Raw genomic sequence first — 21,031 nt, forward strand, 5'->3', positions numbered from 1 at the left:
TGAAGACTCCATCAAAAAACTGTTAGAACTAATAACAGATGAAATCTGTTACAAATCATTGCTGAAAGAAATTGAAGACAAAAATAAACGGAAAGACATTCTACACTCATGTATTGAAAGAATTAGTATCGTTAAAATGTCCATACTACCCAGTGAGATCTATAGACTCAATGCAATCCCTATCAAAATTCCAATGACATTTTTCACATAAGTAGAAAAAAACAATCTTAAAATTTGTATGGAATATATATATATATATCCAAATATATATCCAAATATCCAAAATATATAAAGAAAACATAATATCAAAAAACCTAAACAATATGATCAAAACATGAGCAGAGGAATTAAAAATCTACTTTCTCAAAGAAGTCATAAAAATGCCAAACAAGTACATGAAAAGTTACTTAACGTCACTCATCATCAGGGAACTACAAATCAAAACCATAATTTGATATTACCTCACACCTGTTAGAATGTCTACCATCAAAAAGACAACAGGGGTGCCTAGGTGGCTCAGTCAATTAAGCATCTGACTTTGGCTCAGGTCATGATCTCATGGTTCGTGGGTTCAAGCCCCACATCAGGCTCTGTGCGGACAGCTTGGAGCCTGGAGCCTGCTCAGATTCTGTCTGTCTGTCTGTCTGTCTGTCTCTCTCTCTCTCTGCCCCTCTCCCACTTGCGCTCTCTCTCTCTCTCTCAAAAATAAATAAACATTAAAAAAATTTTTTTAAAGACAACAGATAACAAGTGTTGCGGAGAAAAGAGAACTCTTGGACACTGCTGGTGGGAATGTAAAATTGGTGCAGCCATCATAGAAAACAGTATGAAGGTTCCTCAAAAAACTAACAATAGGACAACCATATGTTCCAGAAATTCCATTTCTAGCTATTCGTCAGAAGGAAACAAAATCACTATCTCAAAGAGGTATCTGTACTCCCATGTTCATTGCAGCATTATTTACAATAGTCAAGACACACACACACACACACACACACACACACACACACATAAACACATATGGGAATATTATTCAGCAATAAAAAAAAAAAAAAAGGAAACCCATTAGTGACATGAATGGACCTTGAGGTCATTATGCTAAGTGAAATATGTCAGAAAAGACACAAATAGTATATGGTCTCACTTATGTGTAGAATCTAAAAACAACCAAACTCATACAAACAGAAAAGAGATTAGTGGTTACCAAAGGCAGGGGTGAGGGATAAGGGGTGGTGGGTAAAGTGGGTGAAGGTGGCCAAAAGATAGGAACTTCCATTTATATGATTAATAAATGCTGCAGACATAATGTACAACATGGTGCCTATAGTTAAAAATACTGTATCATGTATTTGAAAGTTGCTAAAAGAGTAGATCTTAAAAACTCTCATCACAAGAAAAAAAACTGTTAACTATGTGACAGAAAGGATATTAACTAAACGTATGGTAATCATTTCACAAAACATACATATATCAAATCATTACTTTGAGTACCTTTAGTATAATGTTACATGTCATATGTCAATTATATCTCAATAAAACTGGGGGGAAATTTTTTTTAAAACCAATAATGTCCATGTGTCTGTTAGGAGGTAGCTTTTACACTTTTAAATACGAACCAGAAGCACTGCTCTGACGCTACATTTAACACATAGTTAAAAGTATAACCACAAGGACTGAAATAAAGGTTATTTTACATATTGATTAAAAATTAGAATTCTGTGATTGTGATTCTCACAGTTTGTATGAATAAAAAATTGAATAAACAGAAAAAAAAGACTAAAAAGCAATTAGTCAAGTATAATTTTTTAGTTCTTATGGCACATTAACAACAAAAACCAATCCAGGGCAGGAATGGATATTGTGGTTTCAGAAAGACAGGCATATGTTAAATCGGAAAAACATGTTTAAATGGTAACATTCCTTAAGACAGAGTCTACTATATTTAGTATCAAGTTCTGGTGAGAAATAATTCACCATCATAATCACAAAATAACTACCTAAATGATATTTTTTTGTTATTTGCTGATATGCATCCATAATTCTCATTTTGAAGTAAAGATTTTTATTTTTCTGGTGCCATCAAGTGGTAACATTATGAAGTACTCTAAGTTTAAATGCAAATAACTTTAGACAGAAAAAGATCACATTGATGTATCTGTGTCAATTAAACACTAGTGACTTTTTTAGCACAAAATTATCTTTAAAAAAAAAAAAAGAAGGGAAAATATCAGAGCTAATTGCAACTTATCCCAATTTTAAACTCCCAACCCAAAATGAGAGTTAAGACAAAGAAGAAAAATGTGTAGATCTTTAAAGACCAGAATGTTCTACTAGCAAACAAAAAACCCCAACTGACTATATGACACTACCTGAAAAACAAAAATTTGTGGGACCCCTGGGTGACTCAGTCAAGCATCTGACTCTTGATTTCGGTTCAGGCCGTGATCTCACGGTTTTATGAGTTCGAGCCCCATGTCGGGCTCTGCACTGACTCTGGAGCCTGCCTGGGATTCTCTCTCTCTCCTCCCTCTCTCTGCCCCTCCCTGGCTCGTGCTCTTTCTGTCTCTCTCAAAATAAATAAATAAACCTAAATAATATATATAAAAAAAAAAGAAAGAAAAACAAAAATTTGTATCAAAATGATGTATCAATCAAACCAGGAGAAATACTCCCTCCTGAAACCCCATTAACATGGCAGTAAAAGAATTATTTTTAAGGCAAAAGCCCCCAAGGACAAAGAGACTCCAAGAGAAGACTGCAACAACATTTTACAAAATGAAAATAGATGGATGAGTGGTTATTGACTTAGGAAGCTCAAGAAAGCTGCCTGATTTATATGACACTGTAAATTAGTTTGGGAACGTGTAGCACTGGGTAGCTTGGAAATGAGAGTAAGGGCCAAAAACAAGCGAATTAGTGAAAATTCTGGTTAAGAAGCACTGATGCCACCAGATACACTCCCTCTTCCGGTCCATGCAGCCAAGTATTCATCGTCTACCACATTAGAAGGCTGAAAGTTTAAACTCTCATAAAGCAGAGCACTTCTGGAGGACAGGACACCAAGCATGGTGAGGGCGGAAGTACTACAGCAAAAAAGGTTCGTGCTACAGGAGACTATGGTCATCGGAATGGTTCTAACAAGTCAAAGATGACAGGAAAACAGTAAAAATGATGATATTCTGGAAAGAAAACCATCAAGAAGGTCTTATCAACCTTCGGCTTTTGTGTCCACGATGTCACGTAACTAACTGTGGTATGCTTTACTCTGTTTTTTTTTTTTAATGTTTTTATTTATTTTTGAGACAGACAGAGACAGAGCATGAGCAGGGGAGGGGCAGAGAGAGAGGGAGACACAGAATCCGAAACAGGCTCCAGGCTCTAAGCTGTCAGCACAGAGCCCGACGTGGGGCCCGAACTCACAGACCATGAGATCATGACCTGAGCTGAAGTCGAACGCTTAACTGACTGCGCCACCCCGGCGCCCCTTACTCTGTTTCTTGTAAGGAAAAGACAAATGACTTAAAAAATCTGAGGCAAAAAAAAAGGTTAAGTTCTACTTACAGACATTAGAAACATTCATTCTAAATGTCCCAAATCACCCCAGTAACTAGCTGAGAATTTATGGCAACTAAAACAGAAAAGAACACTAGGCAAATCCAAGAACCTTTACATTTCATCTCTTCTCTTCAGGCCAGCAGGAGTAAATGCACTAAATCTCTGTGAATACTCCTGTGAGAGGTGAAGGCTGGGGAACACTGGCCACGTCAGAAAAAACAGAATATTATTCATACAAGAGACATGGAGATTTGAGTTTTTTAAATCCTGTTTTTGTTGGTTAATTGATCAAAGCAGAGTGTTAAGTAGCTCTGATCCTGCCTTCCCTTCATGTAAGTAAAAGTTTTTACCCAAATTTAGGTCATTTTTTTATGTTTATTTATTTATATGGGGGAGACGTGGAGGAGTGGGGGAGGCGCAGAGAGAAAGGAGAGGGAGAGAATCCCAAGCTCAGTCTGACTCCACAGACTCAGCACAGAGCCCAATACGTGGCTCAGTCTCATGAACTGTGAGATAATGAACTGAAAGGAAATCAAGAGACAGTTAACTGACTGAGCCACCCAGTCATCCCCAAAGGTAGGTCATTTAATCTTCAGTAATTTCTCATTTTGAGTCTCGTTTGGACATAGGGACTATACACAAGATACAGTTATATGTATACACTTTCTTTCCAGATACCAACATAAGAACATTCCAAAACATATTAATACAGATAAAACTGTACCTTGAACACCTTCTAGGAGTAAATCAACTCCTTTCCTATAAAAATTGGAAGCAGCTTCATAGTCATCTTCTTCTTCCTTTTTTAAAGCCAGCTTTATTAATTCTCCAGCTTTCTCCAAATAATCTCTCTTGCCAAGCTTGGACTTTAAACTGCCAGGAAAGAGGCTACGACTTTCCCGTTCTTCTTCTGTTTTGTTCTGTTCGCTGTCAGAAGCAACGGCCCCTAATGCTGATGGATCCGAAGAAAGACTGAGACCAAAAGTTCTAACGGGAGAGTTTTGATTGGAAGCCATTCCATCATCTAACTCAGCAAGAGAATCCACGTCCACAGTAAGAGATATCAAATCACTGTCACTGGAGAAACCTAGAAATATGATCACAATATAAATAGATATTAAATTAAGAATCAGCCAAAAAGAATACAAATCATGCTGACTATTCATTTGTTCATACTATTCGAGTCGATTAGGAAGGCTGTCATTGCCTGATGGAGATCGGTGCCTGACCATTTGCTTTAGCTTACTGAATTCAGCTCTGGAAAATAATCTCCTTTGCCTTAATTATCAGACTAAAACCGAAGACAAGTCTTTATCTAGTCTTGTAAAATGAAGAGCCTTTACCACAAAACCTTGTAACAACAGCATTATAATAAAGAAAAAAGAATAAGAGCCTCAAGGTAAGACAAAAACAAGTGCCTGAATCCCAGCTCTTAAAACTTACTATGTGACCAAGCCCAAGACACTTAATTTACTTACTATGCAGAACTTTAAATGAGGAATACAGTTCATGCATATAAAGCATAATAGGCTATCATTCAATTGCAACTATTATGGCAATTATGTAATGATTCTTTATTTCTACAACGTACCCTCAGAGGTATGCTTTTAGATAATCCATATCTGGAAAATGTACACCATTTGGTTGTGTGTGTGTGTGTGTGTGTGTGTGTGTGTGTTTTAAAGAACTAAATTTTTAGAAATTTTTGTTCCATTCTCTTCCACAAACTTTTGGAGAGAGGTTTGGTCTGTATTTGCCTCTTAGTTTTCTGACAGAAAATGAATACTAGGTGGTACTGAAATATTTAGCAATGGAAATTCTTTCTCCCATTTCACAAAACTGACTTCATGGTAAACAAGCATGAAGTACAACAGTTATGAAACTTCCTGGCGTTAGGACCTCCCTTTACATTCTTAAAATAATTGAGAACCTCAAAAAAGCTTCTTTTTGTGGATTATACCTGTAAATATCTAAAAACTATACCTGTGGATTATACCTGTAAATATCTATTTAAAATAGACTAATTTTTTTAAGTAAACATTAAAGCCCACTACATGTAATGTAATTTTTGTTCAAAATAACTATATTCTCCAAAGCAAAAAAGTATTTAGTAAGAATGGTGACAATGTTTTACATTTGTACAAATCTTTTTAATTGAAGATGACTAGATTCTCATATTATGATTTTGCACTCAATCTGTTGTCAGATGTTGCCCTGGTTGAAAGATTTGAGGAAGATCTTGCATAGATATGTAACCGAAAATGGGGTGAATATTTTAGCAGCCTTTTCAAATACTTGTGGATATTGTTTTTTGATACTATACCAAAACATGACAAGTGGTAGTTTCTTAAAGCTTAGTTGCCATATAGAATATAAATTCTTGTCAGTGAAATGTGTTTCTATTACATTCAACTCCATTGATCTGTCTTGCACACTGAATGTGTGCATCACACATTGGACATTTTGAAAGTACTGGTTCCCTGAGTTATAGTGACAAATCACATTTGTTACTATCACCACCAATCTCAGCAGAATATTCTTTAGGTCTTGGGGAACTGTCAAGCTCAAAGTAGCAGATACAAGTTCTCCAAGATTCAGGCATCTGGCTGGCATCAGGTGGTAGAGCGTATGACTCTTGATCGCAGGGTCCGGAGTTCAAAACCCTCATTAGATGTAAAGATTACTTTAAAAAAGAAAAAAAAAAAAAAAAGGTTCTCCAGGATTCTAATCTGGCACTGAAAACTCAAAGTTTATCATTGGCAACAAACACTGTCAGCTGTTTTCCTTAAAGTGTCAGCTCACTTTGTTTGAGTTTGAAAACCATTTGCCAAATACCCAAATCTGAATAATGACAGTTTGTCTGTCAATTGTTCTTTCAAGCAAAAATAATGTCCCAAGAGAAAAGCTGCTAGTTCATAGCTCAAGCAAGTGCTCTTCCTCAAGACAACCATGGCAATTCAGTTAGGCAGATGTGTTTTATGTATACTTCCATTTTTTCACACAGAATATAAGAAAGACATGTAGCAAAGGGTGGAGATTTGATAAAAATTAATAGTTTTTACTGCTTTATCATGGGCATTCTTAGGTAAAATTAGCATTGGCATTACTGCAAGTATGCAGCATGATTCCTGTTACGGTCTGGTATCACTGTCTTGATTCACGCTCAGGCAAGGCAGTTTTACCTATCATTGCTTTTGCATCATTAGTGCAAATGTCAACACAGTGAAAAAGGCAAATAATTTCCTAGACTATTGCAAAAATAATTTCTGCCTTGGTGACCCCCTGAGAAGATCTCTAGAATACCCAAGGGTCTAAAGACCATACTTGGAGAGCCACTGATCTATATATCATTCAATAAGATTGACAATAGAGTTACATACAAATTAAATTTGGGAACAGCTATGCAATCTGCATCACCATTGAATGTTGACTTCCAAGTTCCTCAGAAAAGACAATATATTAAAAAGAAAATTATTTCCTCAAGATCATATCCTAAGCCAAACTTAAAGGTAGATTAGACTATACAATTCTAGAATAGGGATCAGCAAACTTCTTTTCTGAGGACCAGAGAGTGAATATTTTAGGTTTTGTGGGCCACATGATCTATGTCACAACAAATCAACTCTGTTGTTGTAGTACAAAAGCAGCCACAGATAATATGTAAATGAATACGCATGGCTGTGTTCCAGTAACACTTTATTTATGGATGTTGAAATGTGAATTCCATGTAATTTTCACATGCCATAAAATAATATCCTTTTGAATACTGTCAATCATTTTAAAATGTAAAAACCATTTTTAGCTATTAGGTCACATAAAAACAAGTGGCAGGTCAGATTTGGCCCACAGGCCATAGTTTGTCAACTTATTATAGACTTAAATTGCTTACTTCATTTCAAATAAAGTAAGTTAGGGTAAAAACATGTTACTGGCAGCTAAACTCAAATTTCAAATCAACTTTAGACACTACTTTGGCACCCTGTCAACATATCCTGTTTTCAGGGGCTTTTCTCAAATCCGTGGAATGCCCATAAAGAACTAATTTTGTTTCCTACAAGCAAAACACTTCATTAAATCCACAAGCTGAGAAGAGATTCATTGGATCTGGTGGAAATCTTTTCAATCTCTGACATTTCAACTGTACAGACAGCTCTTCAAAATCAGAATCTTTTACAGCAATCTACAAAATTATTTAACCACTGTTCTGAGAAATATATAAATTTCATAAAAGATTTTTTTTAATGATTTCAAAACATTTTATATATTCCAATGCACACTTATTTCCTTAAATGGGGGTATTATATAACCTGGTCCATTGATATTAATAAACAAATAGACAAAGTTTAAAAAATAAGTTCTGGTTTATACAGCTAATCATAAAAGAAAGGAAACACTGTTATAGATCTTTTGTCTGCTCTCCAGTGTCTTGTCACTATAACCTTCACATCATCTATCACACTGTACTGTTTCATGTTTTGCCTGATTTTCCTTTCGAACAGGAACAATAATACCAAAGGGCAAAGGGGTAAAATTATGTGTACTCAGTTTCTTGGCTTTTGACCACAAAAATCTAGTGGCATAGTCTTATTTCCTCTCTTACCTTTCCAATCTTATTTTGTTAGCAAAGGAAATCATGATTACATAAAATTGGATCAGAAGAGCAAGACCAGCAAAATACCTGGGAAGAATATCAGATAATGAAATAAAGTAATAATTAATAATAATATTCAAATAATTTCCTTTCCAAATTCTACCTAATTCTAAATGAAGAATCTTTCAAAGTGAGCAAAGAAAAACTAGCATGTTAGAAAGAGGAATTTTTCTAGCCCAACTACGAGAGGAGCAAAGGGAAGCAAAAAGACTTCTGATTTAACCCTTTTGGAAGACAATTTGACAATGCATATCAGATGCAGAAAATCTTTATACCTTTGACCCAGAAATTCAACAATTATACCAAAAATAACCAGAGATACGATCAAAGATCTATATTTGAGAATAATCATCACAAAAATTAGTGAAAATTTGGAAATAACAAATTCCTAACAATAAGAGATTATGGTACATCCCTTTGATAAAATATTATACAGCTATTAAAAATTATGTTACAAACGAATATTTAATGCTAAAGTATTAATGATCTATTATGCAAAAATAATAAACTGCAAAGCAGTATATACATATACTATAATTCTAATTTTAAAACAAAACCAGAAAAAAAGGCTAGAGAGGTAGCCTAACAGTAATTTTCTCTGTATGGTGGGATTACAGGTGACTCTTACCACATCACTTACATGTGTATGACAAGCTCTTAAAGCTCTGTATTTGAAGGCTATCAAAGGAGATGCAACAAGGGCTAAAACTGGGAATCTGTTTGTGAACGAATATATGCTATACAAACATAATTTATGCAATATAGGCCCATACGTATCACCCAGCAGCCAGTGCCAAGGAATTCCTAACTTAAGAGAGAGGACAGAAACGATTACAGACAGATTTGTCTGAAGCAGACTAACCCTTGACATTTCTTCCTCGCCTACCTTCTTCCTTTAATTCTCCTCTTAAGATGCACCCTACCATATCTCAACCATATCATAAGCCGAACCCTATCATATCTCAACCATACACTGCAACCAATCATCTTCTAGGAAATCTCTTCTGCATTTAAGCAATTTCTAAATTCCCTTCTTCTCAATGAAGTATTCCCCAATCACCTCAAGAACGCTCCCCTTTCACTACCACAGTAATGAATTATTTATACACACACGCACACACGCACACACACACACACACACACACACACACTCAGTACCTAGTTTTTTTCACCTTATATCCTTAATACAGCTACTTATCACAGTGCTTGCTCACCTCCTTGAATTCACGGTCCTGTCATTCAACCTGTTTTATACAAAGCTACATAGAAATATCACAGAAAGTGGAGACTAGCTTCCTAAAACCCAGAAAGAAAGCTAATAAGATAGAGCAGCAAACAAGAGGTTCTCAGTTAAGGTGAGTAGGAAGAACACTGTGGATAAGGCAGGGCAACAACTGACAATTCAGACACTATTTGTCAAAAGTTAAACCAACCTGAAGTCAATCCATGTTTAAAGGGGCCCTCTGGAGCCATCATGAGAGTAAAAGGTACATCCTTCACCAACACCATCAAGACAAAAACCTAAGCCTTTTTGGGAAGGGATGGGAGGGGGAAGAGTCAAAGGTTCTATGAAAGCGTTCTGCCTCCAGGTTCATATCACAGAGATTCAAGTCTCAGGGCTATTAGAGGGCCCCAGGTGACCGGTTAAAAAGCAGCTACAGACATGAGGGGTTTATATAGCATCCCAGTTCACCTACCTACCTTCACCTTCTGTGCTTTGAACTGCTCAGAGTAGGGCAGTCTAGTGAAATCTGTCTAGGACACCACCTCTGAAAGACAGGCACCAGGGGAAAAGGTTGAGTTGCTATAGAATAAATCTTTATACTATAAACTATCAGAAATCTGTATTTGAAGACCATCTGCAAAAAGAGATCGGTTTCCTTTAGAACAACAGGTGGTCTCTCATGGTCAACTATATATAAAATACATGGCCTCATTATTATTAGCTGATAGCTTTCACTGAGCACTGAGGTTCAGTCAACGAAAGGGAATTTCTACTTTTCCTAGTAGCAATGACTCATGCTTCACACACAAAGCAAAATATCTAGCCAGCAGAACAAAGGTCACCCTGAGGGAGAAGACATACATATCAATCTCCATTAAGAAACAAGCCCTTATAAATATGATTTTAGGCGAATACCCAAATCTCATAATTAAGATTCCTGTACCTGATTATCAACTTATCATTTAGAAATAGCCACTGTTACTAAGAAGTACCATTCTTTTGATATTTCACATTTTTATAATGTCCTGGGGACAAGTCTTTGCTTCACCCTTGAAAATTTATGAAAAGAGGATGAGAATATCTACTGCATATTTGGTGAAAAACGGAATAAGTTCAGAAAGTAACATATCAATCAAAATTACAGCTGTAATACTGTTATCTTCTCATGAACAACAAAGATCTATGAGTTGGCTTTCCTTTCTATCTAATGAACTTCTTATGCTGCTACTCTCCATAATCTCTGCAAATCAATCCTGCTACCAGAGCACAAGCCGCTCACACTGGGAGTTCTATACCAAATATGTATTCTCACTGCCTCCCTCTCCATAAAACTAAATCTCTACTTTCAAAATATATTTTTTATGATTGCTACTGAATACCCGGAGTGCCTAGACTGCCTTAGGCACATGGCTTAAGTTCTCTGAAATTCCAATTTTTAATTGTGGAATAAGGGATTTATCTGTGTCATTCTTGATGTTCTTTCTACTCTCAAATACTTCCCATGACATATTATCAATTTTTTTTATTTGCCCCATCCAACCCCTAAAATCCAATATTATCCTCAATAGCCCTAGGGTTTATAAGAGTCAATATTTATAATTTGTATCATTTGTTTTACATGCACACATACAATGACACCTTCTCATTTATGTTTATCTTGAGAATAGTAATCTGTTCTTTTTTACCTATTTTAAACTCCTTCACCAAAGAAAATTCAACTAACAAGGGAAAATAGATAAACGTTAGGCAGATAAGCACTTAAGAGAAAAAGGAACTTCTAACTGAATAAGCATACTCTATCATAATACAAGAGGGCCTAGAATAATCACAATAACAAGATTTAGGGTTCTCATGGTGCCACCTAGTGGATACTTGCACTAAATCCTACTTTAAATTTAAAATTCCTTTCAATTAGGCTTTCTGTATTTTGGTCATCTTACACTACTCCATGGTGCACACACTTCAAGTTCGTCTCAAAAATAGATTTAGGCTACTAAGTGGTGAACCAACTTAAGAATATTCCTTTTTAAAATGAACCTGCCTGAAAGCATCAACTATGAATCAACCAAATGAAATACAAATAATAAAAAGAAAAATATAATAATAAAATGACACTTTGATACAGAAGATTTTTTCTCAAACTTAAATAACTAGACACCTTTCCAATTAGTCTCCCTTAACGCTTTAAAACTAATCAAAATTATCCAAATTAATACAGTTTACCTCTAATCTTCAAGATTTAATGGAAAGAATTCTTATCCCGCCATCAAATAAAAATACAAATCTTGAACTGAGAATGATTTTAGAGATCCCTTACACAGACCAGAAATAGATGCTATTCTCAAAATGTACATCTCATTTACTCTAAAATGGTTCATTCAAGACAGCTTAATAGATTCTTTCTTGTGTCTACAATTGCTACAATTGAACATCCAGGGAGCTCTTAATCCACAATTTACAGGCCACACACACACACACACACACACACACAAAGGTAGATCTGGCTACTCCCAGGAGACATTGAAGAATATTCCACACATGAGATCTTACATATAAAAAACTGACCTCTCAGTTTCTATTTGTGATTACGATCATCTAATTATTTTCTCTGGTTTGCTGCGTACACCTGGAAAATGTCCCTCCCACAACTGCAAAGGAAGTCAAGTCACGTATTAGGAAGAGGAAATGACACAGGTTACCAGATGAGAGTCTACCAACATCAAAGGCTCCAATATCAAGGCCATCATGGCAGTAAAGCAACCTACATCCTTCAAACGGGCCAACAGATGAGAGAAACATGTCAAGAAGCTCAATTCCCATGCACCATTTTGGCCAGGTTTCTACAAATGTCATGGTAACTTCATAGCTAAGTTTAATCAAACGAAAAGATGCAAGTTTAAAAAGGAAATAAGATGTTAACAATCAAGTAAATCTTCTTTCATCTTTAAATATATATATAGTTTAATTTCTCTGGACAAAGGATATGAAAAGTAACCAGCATTTCATTTTAAAAACATAAAACAATATAAACTTTTTATCTAAAAACCTACTGAATAATTTTATAATTCTCAATTTCATATTAGATAAAATACACTTACCAGTTAATCACCAAATTATTGGTTTTATGGAACCTTAAACGGGTTTCCACTATCCCATTACAATCAAATGACAATTTTTTTCAAAGTCATTAATCCAGCTCTTTATGTTTTCCTCAGAAAACTTTCCTTCAAGGTAAATTAAGACCTGTTGATTGCATTTTTATGGTACTAATAAAAATAATGATCACTTAGCCTCTACATCTGTTCTCTGAGAGGTGATATACTTGCCATGTCATTCTAACTCTACCGAAGGACCTTGAAACAGCAGACTATATATTAAGATTTGCCCCTCTGGCTCATTTCACTGGCAAACTAAATCACAAGTGTGAAAAATGAATACACCTTTGAAACACCGTTTAAAATACTACACTCAGAGGAGATGTTATGGAGTGAATCACCTCCTCTCATTTTGGCTCTAAATCCAAACCCTGAGCACTTGCCACCACAATCCCTCTACAACCCTCTGTTTCACTGCATACCTGTGGGGCTTGGCGGGCTGCCAGCTTTCCCTGCTCTTTTGCTAGCACAGGCCCTCTCCCTTGGTTGTCTCTGGGGTTTGCAGACCTTTTGGTAGGAAAGTATATCTTCCACTTACCCAGTATGCCAGACAATCTCATGATATTTAAAAGTCATTTCCCCTCTCAAATAACAATGAATTTGCAAGCTGTTTGACACTCCGATCTGTATTTGTCAACAAGGTCTTTCAGCAGGATTAATTAGTCAGGCGTAAAGGCTTTTAAAGGGAGGGGGGGATTAAAAAAAATCTAAGCTTTAACTGCCTTTCCAGTTCCATGTTTTGCATTCTTCATGGATCACAGTGTGTTTCAGAGATGGTAATACAGCTGGAAAACTAAGCTATGCACTGAAAGGATAAAATGTCAGTATTACTTTTAGGTAGCGTAAGTCTTTTCTGATGTTTTTAACAAAAAGGTAGCCCCTAATTTCTCTCATAAAAGCATATTCCTAAAAGATAAATCCTTTCGTGGGGCACCTGGGTGGCTCAGTAGGTGGGGCGTCGGACTCTTGATTTCAGCTCAGGTCATGATGTCATGGTTTGTAAGGTCAAGCCCTGCATGGGGGTGGGAAGGGATTCTGTCTCTCCCTCTCTCTCTGTCCCTCTCCCCCACCTCGGCTCGCCCACGCTTTCTCTCAAATAAATAAAACTAGGAAAAAAAAAAAAAGATAAATCCTTTCAAGGAAAACCCATCTTTTTGAAACTTCAAAAGGTAAATTCCAAAACAACTGTTTTAGGAAGAATGGCCCATATGGCCCCAGTGTACCAGAGGCAGTCCTAGTTTCAGCTTGTTGTCTTGTACTTATTTAAGTACGCTCTTTACTTCTCAGAACTCTCCCACTCTGGACAACAAATTACAACCTCATCCTATTTTTTTTTTTTTTTTTACCACATTTTTACCATAGTCACATTTGAACTCTGAACATTCTTCCATATTCTAGAACACCATCCCAAGAAAACTCATTCCTAATAATAATGCTCCTCTCTTCTCTTCCAGACTATAAAAAAGGACAAAAGACCTATGTATCGTTCCCATCCATGACGACCTTACACTAGAATAGGTTCCTGAGATATACATCTCCCATCATGGCTGACTCTCACCTAGTAAAAAAGGATCATTATGAATATTAAAAGAATATAACAATTCCCAAATCACGTAACCTTAGATTCCTACAACAAAACACAAAAGGAGAGAAACTAAGAAACATTCTAAAATTTCTAAAAACTGTACTCCTCATTGAACACTCTCCTATGAATCTTTGTAACTCTATTTGTCCACTATTGGATGTCACCAAATCACCACATTTACAGGGAGAAAATACCTTCTCCCTCTTCTCAGGAACAGAGTATCTCTGAGGCAACAGCCAGATCTGGTTATCCCGAATAAGTTACCTTCCAAGAAACTAGCTCTAGAAACAATCACATTGGGATCCCCAGCAGGGAGTAGGTTTTCCAAAGCCTAGCAAGGATCACAGATCAAAACAGGTCACAGGAAAAAGGTATTTGTTTTTTCCGAAAAACATAATGGATTATAAATATGTACAATGTAAATAAATACATGTGAACAAATTACTGTAAGCAATGTTTTTCTACAACCTTGGCTGATTTATGATTTAGTATGGAGTCAAAAGTATTGAGGATCTAATGGAAACCGCTGGGCCTAAGGTGCCCATACAAAACACAGAACACTAGGCGTAAGTGAACAGACTTCGCTTTTAAGTCAATGGGAGCCACCGTGAAAAACAAGAAGAGCTCATCACTTCTCAATGTGGTAGCACCAAAAGATTCCACCTACACAACGAATGGGAATTTGCTGTTCCTACCAAATTAAGATGCCAATGTACAGCAAGAAATCTATATCAGTGTGTCTGTTGATGTATGACATCAGTACATATCCCCACAAAAACATCACTACAATGAGATTACGGCTACCTCCCATATTAGAGTCGTAAAGCATCCTCCTCAGCCAAACTGTTATTCATGAAAGCGATCAAGAAATAGCTAGTCTATGATTTTACTTTTATATAAACCAAACCTAAGCCACTTCAAACAAATCTAATTACCTATTTTTAAAGACTCTCCCTTCCTATCCCCAAATCTTTTTTTTTTTTTTTTTCATTCCAAAATCTTCCCTGGATGAAAACTTGCTAAGGAAATCTAAAGACCAAAATGTATGTATTTTAAATCTTCATAAAAATTCAGGGATGGCTTAACAAAGGAATAAAACAAGAGATTATGCATTCTTGAATTAAAGTGATTAGAATTTAAAAAACTGCTTTGGTTTAGACTTATGTTATTATAAAACATACTAAAAACACTAGAACTGCCTTAGGTTTACTCTTTCTAGGAACATGACTAAACTTTTAAAGCCAGTTTTGAAATTAATTGTCTAAAAGTCAGTTGCTGCTAAATAAACTTTAGCAAGGTATTCTTACACCAGACAATATAAATTCTGAACACTTATTATGCCATATTTCATCAAATCTAATACGTCATTAGTTGTAGGATAAATCATTATTTTATATATCACTAAGAAAGAAAAAAGCTGTCAATTAAATGTAAGAAGGTATCATCAACCCAATATCACGCATCAAGTGATACTAGGTGATATTAAAACATGAAGAACAAAAAGCATCTCAGAATTGATAAAATACTCTCACATTCCTACAGCCATCTATTCTTTTGCAATTCAAATACGATTTATAGTCTTCTGCAGTCAAAACCACTGCAATGAAAAAAAATTAAAATATCCTACCTTCAGTACTACACTCAGGAAAGCTGTCAACAAGGGAATCCGAATAAGCTTCCGCAGGTCCAATCAATTCAGAACCATCATTAACTATTCCACCCTAAAAAAAGAATAATTGTGTATCATTGTCAGTAAGGGTTTTATTTTTAAATGAGTAATAAATTAACAATAGTTATCTCAACTGAGTACGTATAAGGATTACAGAAACCATTCATCTGTTAAACCAGATTACATTTGCCTTTAAAAAATCAATAGAAATATCGATATTGATTCATCAACTGTAAAAATGTACCACACCAATACAAGATGTTAATAATAGGGGAATCTCTGTGAAAGGGAAAGGGGTATACAGAAAAGCACTATATTTTCCTCACAGTTTTTCTGTAAACTAAACTATTCTAAAAAAAATCTATTATTAAAATCTAGCATTAACCAATGTGAATTCAAAAGGAATATTATCATGTTTATATCATGTGCCTTTTTATAAAAGCATATGTATAAAAACCTATCAAAAGTACTCATTTAAAAAATGCAGAACACACACACACACACACACACACACACACACACACACCAGCTACAGACTATTACTCAACATCCTTAGTGTCTGGTCATTCTATTTAGTGACAAATGATGGGACTCTATTAGAAGTCATTTAATTTTATCAAATTAAAAACTAACATATATCACATAGCACCTCAGTGATTCCAGAAGCACCCTAAATTTGAAACCTATTTAGACATAATATAAAACTAAACAAACCTAAGATATTTGTATTAAAGCAACACATTTTTTAAACGTTTATTTATTATTTTTGAGAGACAGAGAGAGAGCATGAACAGGGGAGGGGCAGAGAGAGAGGGAGACACAGAATCTGAAGCAGGCTCCAGGCTCTGAGCTGTCAGCACAGAGCCTGACACAGGGCTCGAACCCACGAACCATGACATCATGACTTGAGCCAAAGTCGGACACTTAATTGACTAAGCCACCCAGGTGCCCCAAAGCAACACATTTATAATAACAATAAAATAACTATATTTTAATAAAATATAAAAACTATTGTGATTCCTTATATGACCATTATTTTAATTCTGTATCTAGGTTTGCAAATTCAACCTTCAAAAACTGTTTTCTCTCACTCCGTGTGCAACTAGAGAATGCTATTTATCAAGAAAGTGGTGCTGGTATGTTTTGTGCTGTGGTTTTACGACTGTTTCAATCATGAGTATAAGGACTTAAAATCCTTAAATAACTATAACTAAAATAATAGCTCTTTTGCTCCGTAACATCCTTCATTCTACCTTCCACCAATAGTTCTAAGTCCCCAAACACTACTACCAGGATAGTAAAACCCACGAAAAATACAAGACCCCTTTTTCCTCTCTCCTTCAGCACAAAGAACTTAACTATCTTTAGTTATAATCAAAAGTCTCCCTACCAGCTTATCTTTAAGAAAGAGAAATTTGAAATGGTTCCTCTAAAATTACCAAATTTTACTTCCCAGAGTGTTAAATGAACTGAAACTTTAAAAACAATTATTCCCTTTAGAAGCAAGAATTTATACACTTTATTCTATTTGTGAATTAAAATATTCAAATCACAGTTTGTATCTGAATTTTTCTCCAAAAAAGAAGAGTCTCTATTTTAGACTAAGCCATAAACCAAATCTTAAGCAAATCTGCAAATATTCTGAGAATTTTACCAGACAAAGCTGATTTTATTTATAATCTCAGTTTACAGAAAGTGCCTTTCAACCATTAACTACCTCTTCTACTATCAGAGATGTGGACTTTGTTACCTATCTATAAAATGGAATTATTATTTATAACTTAATATGTTGTCAGGACTAAAAGACTTTATACATGTAAAGTGTTTAGAACAACATAAGCACTCATTTTTTATTTGTTAATATTAGCTGATATAGATCTGTTTCCAAGATAAAATAAAAACACAATACTAAAGAATACAAAAAGCTATTTTAGCTCATAATCTTAGAGAAATTTTATTTACTTCATTTAATAAACAACAAATACAGAATAAATCTTTAATTAAACAAAATAATAAAAAACTTTCCATAGGAACTCAAGGGAAGTAGTGGAGAAATACACCACAATTGTATTTTAATCTCTACATTAAATCTCTAGATTAATTGCTATTTTAATCTCTCAATCAAAAACATTAACCACTAGGCGTTCTTTACTATGCAGTAGAAAGAAATTTATTACACAGCATCTCAAAGTTTTTTGTTAATGAAATGTCAACCTAGGGGTGAAGGAGTCCAGGTATAACAGAATAAGTAGATCAGCAAATGCTCTCCCCAAAAGACAAAGATATAACTGGAGAAAAATGTCAAAACGACCATCTGAGTGCCTGGAAATTGACCAAAAACATATAACGAATGAAGAAGTGGTTACCCATAAAAAACCACAAAATCACAGGTAAGAACTGTGGGAGTCTGTGGTATTCTTGCCTGGGGTTGCTCCCACCTTCTGTCCCAGCTGGGTTCCCTTGGTAATTATACAAGGGCAAGGCAAGCCTTGAAATTCAGCAGATTCACTTGCAGTGGAGGCAAGCATGATTTGGACTGAAGCACAGAAGTCGTCCACCCCAAACAGTATTATTATCAGTAATAGTAGCGATCCCAGCACCAATGCACAGTGGCTCAGCAAGCATGAGGTTCCAGCAAGCAAAGGACCAGCGTATTAGCCAGACATTTCACAGGGAGTTACAGAAAGTACACAACCATAGGGGTTCTTAACAAGCTCTCTACTCACCCATACAGGAGAGACTAGAGAAGAATCAAGCTATCTACAAACCCCCAACGAGCCACAATGGTACGCACACACACAGAGGAAATGCAAGAGATCTCAAAGATAAGCAAAATCCAGGGCAAACTTAAAAACTGCTTGAACTCTGAAAATATATCAAGAAACATCAGCATATGGAAGAAGCATACACTGGAACAAAGTGTTTAAATACAAAGACCAATCACTGGCTGACCACTAAGCTATGCTGTTACAGGACTAACCCCTAGTTAGCGAGGTTTAAAAATACAATAAAAATTTAAAATTGAGAAGAGATATCAGCAGTTACACACTGCCAATTAAAATTTTTTTAATGTTTATTTCCTTTTGAGAGAGAAAGAGACAGAGGCGTGAGTGGGAGAGAGGCAGAGAGAGAGAGGGAGACACAGAATCGGAAGCAGGCTCCAGGATCTGAGCTGTTAGCACAGAGACTGACACAGGGCTCGAACTCACTGGGAGATCATGACCTGAGCCGAAGTCGGACGTTTAACCGACTCTCTCTCTCTCTCTCAAAAATAAACAAACATTGGGGCGCCTAGGTGGCTCACTCGGTTAAGCGTCCGACTTCGTTCGGCTCAGGTCACGATCTCACGGTCCGTGAGTTCGAGCCCCGCGTCGGGCTCTGGGCTGATGGCTCGGAGCCTGGAGCCTGCTTCTGATTCTGTGTCTCCCTCTCCTGCCCCTCCCCCGTTCATGCTCTGTCTCTCTCTGTCTCAAAAATAAATAAACGTTAAAAAAAATAAAAAATTTAAAAAAAATAAACAAACATTAAAAAAAGAAAAAGGAAAAAGAAAGAAACTTCAACAATTAACTGGAGGTTTCAATATCTTACTCTTAATAATTGACAGAACTAGACAGAAAACTAGCAAAGATACAGAAGTCTTAAAGATCACTAACAACTAACTTGAACTAACTAAAATTTACATAAAATTCCATCTGACAACAGAATATATATTCCTTCCAAGCACACATGCAACATTCTCCAGGATAGTTCATATGCTAAGAAATAAATCAGGTCTAAATATATTTAAAAGAACTGAAATCAAACATGCGTTCTGACCACGACCACAAGAAAACAAAATTAGAATTCAACAATAAAAGAAACTTTAAAAATTAACAAATACTTGGAAATTAAAGAACATTTTTCTAAATAACGAAAGAGTCTACAGAAAAAAATCACGAAAGCAGAAAATGCATTAAACTGAATAAAAATAAAAACAAAGTGTAAAAAGGCTATGGGATGAGGCTCAAGTAGTGCTAAAAGAAAAATTTATACTTGTAAACACCCATGTTAGATAAGAATAACCATCTCAAATCAGTAATCTAAACTTCCACTTTAAGGAACTAAAGAATTAGATAAAGAACAAAGTAAATCCAAAGCAAGCAAAAGGAAAGAAATAAAGTTTAGAGAGCAGAAATCAAAATAAAATAGAGAAAATAGAGAGAAAGTAATGAAACCAAGTTGGTCTTTTGAAAAAAATCAACAAAAATATCAAACTTTTAGGTAGACTGACCAAGAAAAAAAATACACCAGATACAAATTACCAAAATCATGAATGAAAGAGGGACATCACTAACATACCCATAGAAATCAAAGGTGTTCTGGGGGAATACTATGAACAATTTATGCCAACAAATTACACAATTTAGATGAAAAATTCCTGGGAAGGGACAAGTTACCAAAGTTGATTCAAGTAGAAAGAGAATATCATGATAGACCTATAACAAGTAAATAAACTGAATTAAAATTTGAAATCCTCCCAGATCAATTCCAATACTATGTATATACCTAAGAGAAATGAAAAGGTATGTCCACACAAAAAACTTACATGCCAATAGTCATTAACAACATCATTCATAATAACCAAAAGGGAGAGACAACCCAAATGTGCATCAATTGATGAATGGAAAAACAAAATGTAGCATATCCACTAGCCATACAAAGGAATACTATATAGGCACCAAAAAGGAATGGAGTATTGATACATGCTGCAACATGGATTAAACCTGTAAACCACTCACGACAGCATAAAATGCTTAGAGTAATTTTAACCAAAGAAGGGCCAGACTTATACACTGAAAACTGTAAAACACTGCTGAGACTAATTAAAGAACTCCTAAATAAATGGAGTCATTTCATGTTCATGGGGTTGGAAGACAATGTTGTTAAAATAATAATTTTCCCCAAACTATAGACTTAATACAATTCCGACCAAAATTCCACCAGAATTTCTTGTTGTTATGGACAAGCTGATGCTAAAATTTCTATGGAAATTCAAAGGATTCAAAATCACTGTAACAATTCTGAAAAAGTATGAATAGTGAGACAACTTATACTATCCAATTTCAAAACTTGTTATAAAACTACAATAATCAAGACAATACAGTACTGTTATAAAAACAGGCACGCAGATCAATAGAAGACGTCAAAAGTC

At 35.4% G+C, this 21,031-nt stretch overlaps 1 protein-coding gene across 5 annotated transcripts in view; it reads right to left on the reverse strand.

The window, feature by feature from the left end:
- RPS6KC1 (ribosomal protein S6 kinase C1) overlaps positions 1 to 21,031 on the reverse strand; it is a 215,574-nt gene that overhangs the window by 156,266 nt on the left and 38,277 nt on the right. For all 5 annotated transcript variants that reach the window (XM_049634156.1, XM_049634157.1, XM_049634159.1 and 2 more), the window contains exons 5-6: positions 15,799 to 15,892; positions 4,280 to 4,642 (exon numbers count right to left, since the gene is read on the reverse strand). In XM_049634156.1, the coding sequence (XP_049490113.1) occupies positions 4,280 to 4,642; positions 15,799 to 15,892 (457 nt within the window). The remainder of the gene's footprint in view (positions 1 to 4,279; positions 4,643 to 15,798; positions 15,893 to 21,031) is intronic.

The sequence above is a fragment of the Panthera uncia genome, chromosome F1, assembly GCF_023721935.1.
Source record: "Panthera uncia isolate 11264 chromosome F1, Puncia_PCG_1.0, whole genome shotgun sequence".
Lineage (NCBI taxonomy): Eukaryota > Metazoa > Chordata > Mammalia > Carnivora > Felidae > Panthera > Panthera uncia.